We start from the raw sequence: 8,677 nt of genomic DNA, 5'->3' as shown, positions 1-8,677 counted from the left end.
CATTTCAGTTCCGCCAATGCGCAAGCTCTATCTCAAGCACTCCTTTACCCCTCTTTACTTTTAAATTTCTGTATCTTTTTCGGTGTTCTGCTCGAATGTCACTTCCTCTGAGAAGCCCTCCCTGAATCTTTCCCTCCCCACCCCCATTAGATCAGATAAAAGTGCATGTAAATGTTCTTGCAGAGTATCCTATACTTTCCCTTTAGGGCCTTTATCACAGTTGATTATTATTACTTACTTGTTCACTTATTGGATCGATTCCAGTCTCTCCCACTAGATTATAAGCAGGTCTATTCACCACTCTGTCTCTAATGCCTACACAATGCCTTGAACATAGCAGACACACAATAGAGGGATCTTATTAGGATGAAGGTGATGTGAAGTGGAAGACAGCGACATTCCTATAGAAATCCAGAGCTTTGCTGTGATCCACACCTGCAGACCATATTGGTCAATGGCCACCAACACCCCAGTTGGGGGAACAACTACTTTTGGAGGGGTGTTAACACCTGTGAATAAAACAAATCCATTCTTTTCATTAGTTCAGGCTGTTCAGAACACCAGGGGAATTTGAGAAGACAGGAAATCTCAGAGTGCCCTGTTCACGTTCCTGGATTGTAGACCTGGTCTGAACACATTCCACCAGCTGCCCCATTTCTGGGGTGGGGGAGCACAGGGCAGAGTGAGGGAATCCGTGTGTGGGGACTCTGGCCTGACAGTGGGATCCAACACAAGCAGATACTTAAAAATACGCTGACAGTGGGGGGTATGTCTCTTCAATACACTGGAGGCAAAACCCCTCGTTTTAAAAACAAAGCATTCACACAGAGCCAAGAATGTCCCTGAGTCAACAGTCCTCACCTTTCTGAGTCTGCCCAAGAGGCCCTGGGTCTCAGAGGGATGAGTGAAGGACCTGCCACTTCGAGGTTACGGTCTCCGTACACCCAGCTGATACTGGGTCAAGCACAGACTGGATGTAGTAAGAGCTTGGGAGACAACAGGAGATAAAGAACATGGAAGGCTACTACTGATGAGTCAGTGTAGATAGACAAGAACAAACAATAAGAGCATAATTCCAAGGTTACACAAAAACAAGAGGATAGATGCTGCTCCTGAGCAGTGAATGTCCTCTACACTAGGGAGGACATCCCTGTGAGCTGCGATCATTCAGGAAGTCTTCCTGGAGAAGGTAAATTTGAGCTTTAAAGAAAGAAAATTGGATTGGCAAGGACAACCGAGCTGTGAAAAGCTTAGTCCACAGTTACGAGGCTGCCTGGAGCTGAGAGTCTGCTGGAGTTGTGATTTGGGATGCCTCTAATCAACCGTTTGGGGAAAAATAAATCCCTTTGTAGTATCTATAATAAACTGCCCAACATCTATGTGATGGTGCTGAAGTTTTGTTTTTCTTTTCAATTGGATCTTAGGATGTAATGCAGTCCCAGTGCCTCTCTGATCCTCTCACTAACCCAGGATCCCAAGTAATAATCACTTTGTTCCACCAGCTGAATCAGGCATCCCCCCTCCCCCAATCTTATAACTTGGACTGTGCACTTTGATTACTGTTGGTTCTCTCTCCTGTTGTCTGAATAATTCTCCGTGGAAACATTTAAGTTCTGAATTTTAAGCAGCTGTGTCCACTTAGCTACTATTCACCTAAGCAAAAATGTAAGAATAAAAGGCACAGGGCATACCACAGCAGCAATTACTTTCTATAAGGAGTCAGAGATTGAAAGTGAAGCTAAAACATCTTCAGCTATTATAATAGCAACTCTTTTAAGGTAAGCCATTTCCCCAGGGAGAGTTTGCTGCTCTGAGCAAAGGCAGGACAATAAAAGATCAAGGATGTCTTTCTAAGGCTGCAAACAGAGCGGCTGACACCTTGAAGTTGGTCTGCTTTTGACCCCTTTAAAAGCCAGGACAGCAGCAAAGTGCCCACATTACATTTTCTGTAAGCTGGCCAAACATCTCTTTTTTAATGCATTAGCCCTCTAGTATTTGTAGAGAACAGGCAGGGACGGACATCCTGGCAGATCAGGTCTTTGTCTCAGCAGGTGTCACCAAAGCCTATCTTCCCCTGAGCAATTTTCCTCACTTCTCTTCCATTTTCCCGTCGGGCCCACTCTGGAAGTCACCGGTCTGTGCCCTCCTCACTGCCCATGGTTTCTGCACCTTCATTTCCAAAGGCAAGTGAAAACAGTGCTAGACAGTACAAATGGGCAATTGCAGAGAGTTACTCTCCTCCCATTTCCCCTAAAGTATTTGGTAGTTAGACTTTGGAACTGGTTCCAGCAGCAATGGGGTTAGAGCTACTGCCAAAGCTAAAGCCAAACTGAATTTTGTTTAGGAGGTAGTCCCTTGTCATTTTCATCTCCAGATAGAAGACTTCTCTGTTTTCCCAGAAGATAAAATTATAGAATAGTAGCAACAAGGTGGGTGACTCTGCAAACAGGTGGGTGAGGTCTCTGGTTGAGGAAGGGGGGTGTGGGGGGTACTGGGTGTCCTTGTAAGCGTGGCCATCATCTCCTGCAGGCAGAGCTTGGAGGAACTTCATCCACCTGCTGTGGTTTTCCCAGGTGGGAGCAAGGGATGAGTGGGACTCCACTAATAAACGCTATCAGTCGCCTTTGGGTGGGGTCTCTCAAACTTTAACCGGTATCCAGATCTTCTCAAAATCTCTTTAAAATGCAGATCTCCCAGTTGGTCTGGGACAGAGCCTGCATTTCTATCAAGCTCTTGGGGATGCTGATGCCACTGGTGCATGCACACTTTGAGTAGCAAGAGGTTACATTTTTATTTACTGCCTTCTTAACCCCTGCTGGGCTATGGTATTTTATCAAAACAATGCTGTAGGAGTGAAGGCCAATTACTAGCCTCCTGAATCATCCATTGTTAGAGTTGTTTCTTGCAGTATATTAAAAAGGGCCCTCCCAGAAGTTCCTCATTGTGCAAGAAGCCCATTTGTAACAAGATACTCTTGGGCAAGCAAGCCACTGTGCAAAGCTGCTTTGGCTCTTTTTCCTTGCTGCCAGGCGGCTGCGGGCTCGTGTTGGGGTAGCAAGTTTTATGTGATAGTGTTGATGGTGCTGATTCTGAAGGGGGTGGGCAGTTCTTTGCTGCAGCAGCTGCAGCTCCCTCTAGCTGCACCCCCCCTCCCCAGGCTCACAGGAAGGATGAGGTGGAAGCTGGGAGAAAAACATCAGGCAGAAGTTCTGCAGACCTGGGGGTGTTATTTTTCACTTTCTCTGCTACAGGACATCCCACGCCTTTTATAAATATTTATAGGACAATTTTCCTCTTGAGAGTGCCCAAGTGTGGGGGCCGGTGAGGAGGATGGTTAAAGGAAGAAAGGAAGAAAAAAAGTGGTGCTCGTGGTGTATGAGGATTGGAAGTTGGGGGCGGAGGGGGGAACCCCTGAGGGCTTGTTTCAGGCCAGTCTCCTCACCCACAAGAGAAGGAGGTGGACTAGATTAGAGATGCTAAACCAGGGGTCTGTGATTTACACCAGTAACTCCCTGCAATTATAAGCATTGTTTGATCGGTGTGTACATTTTTCCAGGGCGAGCTCTCACAGATTTCAGCAGAGTCTCACAGGGTCTATGATTCAGAAAACGTTCATCAGCCACTTTTCAATCAGGATCATCTTACAGTCTCTCCCAGAGCACCTATTTGGAGTGCTAGCCTTCTAGAAGAGGAGGACATCAAGCTTAGGCCACTGGATTCGGAGGGACAGGGCAGCCACTCAGAATCATTTTCCACAGAGGCGGAAGCGGGTCAGCTATCAACAACCCCATTTTACAGAGGGAAGGCTGAGCCGCAGCCAGTTCAAGTGGCTGAGTTGGGAGTTCAGTTCAGGCCTGAGTTGGGAGCTGCATCCGGACAAGAACCCAGGCCTGACACACAGAGATCAGATCTGCACTGCGGAAAAGCCCCTTCAATCAGGCCGTCGTTGGAAGGGCAAGGCATTTGCGACCACAGCGCCAGGAGCCCAGCTGGTTACTTCCAGCTCGCTGGATGTCAAAAATCCAGGCAGCTTCTCACAGCAGCCTCCACTTGTCAGACCAAATCAAGGCAGCAGAGCGTCAAGCGGGCGAATCAGCGGCCTCCAGCCCCGGCCTGGCTGCGCCCGCGCCGCCCGCGTGGTGCACCTGACCCTGTCCGCGCGCAGCCCCGCCCCGCGCCCCGCCCCCACGCCCACCTGCAGCCTCGCGTCACACCAGTGCTGCCGCGAGGGTTTTCTCAGCGTGGAGCCTCTTGGCAGTCTGCCTTGGCCAAGTGTGACTACAGGAGACGGGCTCCCACGGCCTTTGACCTCAGCGTCGGATGGCGCACTCTCCCTTCTCTCTGGTTCTAATTTTTATTTTTTGATCCTCCCACCTTCACTTACTTTTCTCCTCAACACAACTCCGGTCTCCAAGTTCCTCTCTAGATCCAAATCAACGACCTGGTTTGTGTCTGCAGAATCCAGTTTTACAGCAACACAAGCAATAGCCAGTCCTGAGTGTCTGCTGTCCCAGCTTCCTTTCATTGAAATGTTAGAACAACTATTGGCTAAGCTTTGGACACAGGAGGCTAACCTCGACCCTGAGGGAGCTGGCAGTCTGCTGGGGGAAGAGAAGGTGGTTTTAAAACTGTGAGTTGATGGTCTCAGGGACGGGAATGAGCATGGGAGAGAGAACAGGCAGAGCCTGAGACCTGAAAGAAGGCAGGGTGATTGTGCACGCAAAGAGGTGGGAGCCAGTACCAGGTGAGGAGCTGGGGAGGAGCCCGGAAAGGACTGAGTCAGAGAAAAAAGTGTAGACTTGATCCTGACCATGCAGGCCTTTGGAGGGTTTTTCAGTTGTTTCATTTTGCTTTGGAGGGTTTTAACCAGGGAAGTCATCAGCCAGATTTGCCTTCTTGGGGGATGGGAGGCAGAAATCCTGTAAGTCGCAACACAGAGGCGGCAGCATCTTTGAAGAGTGTAGCATATTCCAGAGCAGGGGCCATGTTCTCCCATGTGGGGCTCAAATTACCCATTTTCTTCTGCTCACCCCCCTGCTGCCCTGCTGCTTTTTTGCTGTCCCTGGCCCCACTCTGACTGATTTGGCCTTCTGCATCCCACTGGCTCTTGCCTAGCCTTTAGGTAAGATGCTAGGTTCACTGAACTTCCAAGCCACCACGTCTTCAGCATTCGTTGACTCAATGAAAACAAGTGGTCGCTCTGTGCCAGATGCTGTGCTAGTCATTGGGGGCATCCAGAAGAGTAGATTCACATATTTCCTGACCTCAAAGAGCTTAGAATTTGTCTAATGGTTCCCAAATTTGCTCATGCATCAGAATCATTTGTAAAGTTAAAAAAAGAAATACAGCTGATTGGCCATCACCTGGGCTGACTAAATTGGAATCTTGGGGGTAAATTCCAGGGAGCTGTATTATGGAAACTCTCCTCCAGGTAATACTGCGAAGCAATCAGAACCACTGATCCTTAGAGGAATGCTGAACTGAATTTATCTGGTGGCTGTTCCTGTGCATGGCTGATGGGGAAAACAATCCTAGAGTCTGGCTGTTGGCCACACGACAGTCGGAAATCATCAGAGGAAGACAGGGAAAGCTCACTCTAACTGGGCTGTAAGTCTGGGACCTGCTCACGTGACTTCAAAGAAGCAGGAGGGACAGCAGGGATGGATGAATGGAAGGGTAGAGTAGAATGTATTGGGGGGGCTGCAGCACGTGGGAGGGTTTGGGCAGAGCTGGCCGCTGTTGTCGCCGCTGCTGCCTCTTCCGCTAGGCCGCGGCATGGCTCCCCGGCGCCCCGGGCCCCCCACCCCCAAGCCAGAGGACAGCGAGCCTGCAGCCGCCATCGCCTCTCGGCGCTCCCATGATCGCCCAGTGCCTTTCGGCTGTGCGAGGCCTCCACAGAGTTGGTGGTTCCAAGATTTTATTCAGAATGACTTTAGGAAGAGAAGTGATGTCTCCTCTTCAGGCAATGTCTTCCTATACTGCAGCTGGCAGAAATGTTTTAAGATGGGATCTTTCACCAGAGCAAATTAAAACAAGAACTGAGGAGCTCATTGCACAGACCAAACAAGTGTACGATGCTATTGGAATGCTTGACATTGAGGAAGTAACTTACGAGAACTGTTTGCAGGCACTGGCAGATGTAGAAGTGAAGTACATAGTGGAACGAACCATGCTAGACTTTCCCCAGCACGTCTCCTCGGACAAAGAAGTACGAGCAGCAAGTACAGAAGCAGACAAAAGACTTTCTCGTTTTGATATCGAGATGAGCATGAGAGAAGATATCTTTCTGAAAATTGTTCATTTAAAGGAAACCTGTGATCTGGGAAAGATAAAGCCTGAAGCCAGGCGATATTTGGAAAAATCAGTTAAAATGGGAAAAAGGAATGTGCTCCATCTTCCGGAACAAGTGCAAAATGAAATAAAAGCAATGAAGAAAAGGATGAGTGAGCTATGTATTGACTTTAACAAAAACCTCAATGAGGATGATACCCTCCTTGTATTTTCCAAGGCTGAACTTGGTGCTCTTCCTGATGATTTCATTGACAGTTTAGAAAAGACAGATGGTGACAAGTATAAAATTACCTTAAAATATCCACACTATTTTCCCGTCATGAAGAAATGTTGTATCCCTGAAACCAGAAGGAAGATGGAAAAGGCTTTTAATACAAGATGCAAAGAGGAAAACACCATAATCCTGCAGCAGCTACTCCCACTGCGGGCCAAAGTAGCCAAACTGCTTGGCCATAGCACGCATGCTGACTTTGTCCTTGAATTGAATACTGCAAAGAGTACAAGCCACGTAACAGCCTTTCTAGATGATTTAAGCCAGAAACTAAAACCCTTGGGTGAAGCAGAATGAGAGTTCATTTTGAATCTGAAGAAAAAGGAGTGTGAAGAGAGAGGTTTTGAATATGATGGGACAATCAATGCCTGGGATCTACATTACTACATGACTCAGACAGAAGAACTCAAGTACTCTGTAAACCAAGAGATCCTCAAGGAATACTTCCCAATTGAAGTGGTCACTGAAGGCTTACTGAACATCTACCAGGAGCTGTTGGGACTTTCATTTGAGCAAGTGACAGATGCTCATGTTTGGAATAAAAGTGTTACACTTTACACTGTGAAGGATAAAGCTACGGGAGAAGTATTAGGACAGTTCTACTTGGACCTCTATCCAAGGGAAGGAAAATACAACCACGCAGCCTGCTTTGGTCTCCAGCCTGGCTGCCTCCTGCCTGATGGGAGCCACATGATGTCCGTGGCTGCCCTCGTGGTGAACTTCTCACAGCCACTAGCAGGTCGTCCCTCTCTCCTGAGACACAATGAGGTGAGGACTTACTTCCATGAATTTGGTCATGTCATGCATCAGATTTGTGCACAGACTGACTTTGCACGATTTAGTGGAACAAATGTGGAAACTGACTTCATAGAGGTGCCGTCACAAATGCTTGAAAATTGGGTGTGGGACGCTGATTCCCTCCGAAGACTGTCAAAACATTATAAAGACGGAAGCCCTATTACAGATGATTTGCTTGAAAAACTTGTTGCTTCTAGACTGGTCAACACAGGTCTCCTGACCTTACGCCAGATTGTTTTGAGCAAAGTAGATCAGTCTCTCCACACTAACACTTCGCTGGATGCTGCAAGTGAATATGCCAAATACTGCACTGAAATTCTAGGTGTTGCAGCTACTCCAGGCACAAATATGCCAGCAACTTTTGGACACTTGGCGGGGGGCTACGATGGCCAGTATTACGGATATCTCTGGAGTGAAGTGTTTTTTCCATGGACGTGTTTTACAGCTGTTTTAAAAAGGAAGGGATAATGAATCCGGAGGTTGGAATGAAATACAGAAACCTAATCCTGAAACCTGGGGGATCTATGGACGGCTTAGATATGCTCCAGAATTTCTTGAAACATGAGCCAAACCAAAAAGCATTCCTAATGAGTAGAGGCCTGCATGCTCCGTAAACTGGGGATCTTTGGGAGCCGTCCATGTCTGGAGGACAAGCTGACATCACCATGCGTTACTGGCCTGGAAACTGAAGGGAGTTTGCAAATGAAAATGTAGATCTCTATTTGACTTCTTTTTGTTTTTTGATTCAAAAAATTATACAGATGTAAATGGAATTATACATACTGTGACCTAAGAAAAGACCCGTTAGAAAATAATTGTACTATAAAATTTCATAAAAATGGATTCAATTTCTTTTTATAAAAGTTTCATATGAATGTAATTTGATTTTTTACTATTGTAATCAGATTACTATTGTAATCTAACAATTTTTAAATTGAATCATATACATTATATACTTTGATCCTTCTTATATCATGAAGTTTTGTACTTGGGATTTCTGAACTGATAAACGAATTATCACATTCCTGTGTTAAACACTGTCTCGGAGGCGTGCATCCACTGTGACTCTCTGTCTCCCAGTACAGTGTGACCTCTTTGCCTGTGTACCTCAGGGCCAGGAGACTGTGCCTCAGCAATGCATTCATCTTTCTATTTCAGCCTCATGATTTCCAACTTTCTGCCACACTTGAATAATGTTACTCCAATGGGTTTAGTCTTTTCTGTCTAAAGTCCAGTGAGAGAACACCAAAAAATTATGAGTTTTAGCTGAAATGGCCTAACGCATATTGCAAGTTTAAATATCTTGTATTAGAGAAT

General features: G+C 46.7%; 1 protein-coding gene across 1 annotated transcript; it reads left to right on the top strand.

Annotated features, from left to right (window-relative positions):
* Nucleotides 1–5,560: 5,560 nt before the first annotated feature.
* Nucleotides 5,561–8,055, top strand: LOC130851546 (neurolysin, mitochondrial-like). The gene is given in 2 exon segments (XM_057732035.1): nt 5,561–7,777; nt 7,780–8,055. Coding segments are annotated over 2 exon segments (1,023 nt in total). The 5' UTR covers nt 5,561–6,949; the 3' UTR covers nt 7,975–8,055.
* Nucleotides 8,056–8,677: the final 622 nt, after the last annotated feature.

Source organism: Hippopotamus amphibius, chromosome 4 (genome assembly GCF_030028045.1).
Source record: "Hippopotamus amphibius kiboko isolate mHipAmp2 chromosome 4, mHipAmp2.hap2, whole genome shotgun sequence".
In the NCBI taxonomy this organism is placed as follows: Eukaryota; Metazoa; Chordata; class Mammalia; order Artiodactyla; family Hippopotamidae; genus Hippopotamus; species Hippopotamus amphibius.
This window is presented reverse-complemented; position numbering and strand designations above follow the sequence as displayed.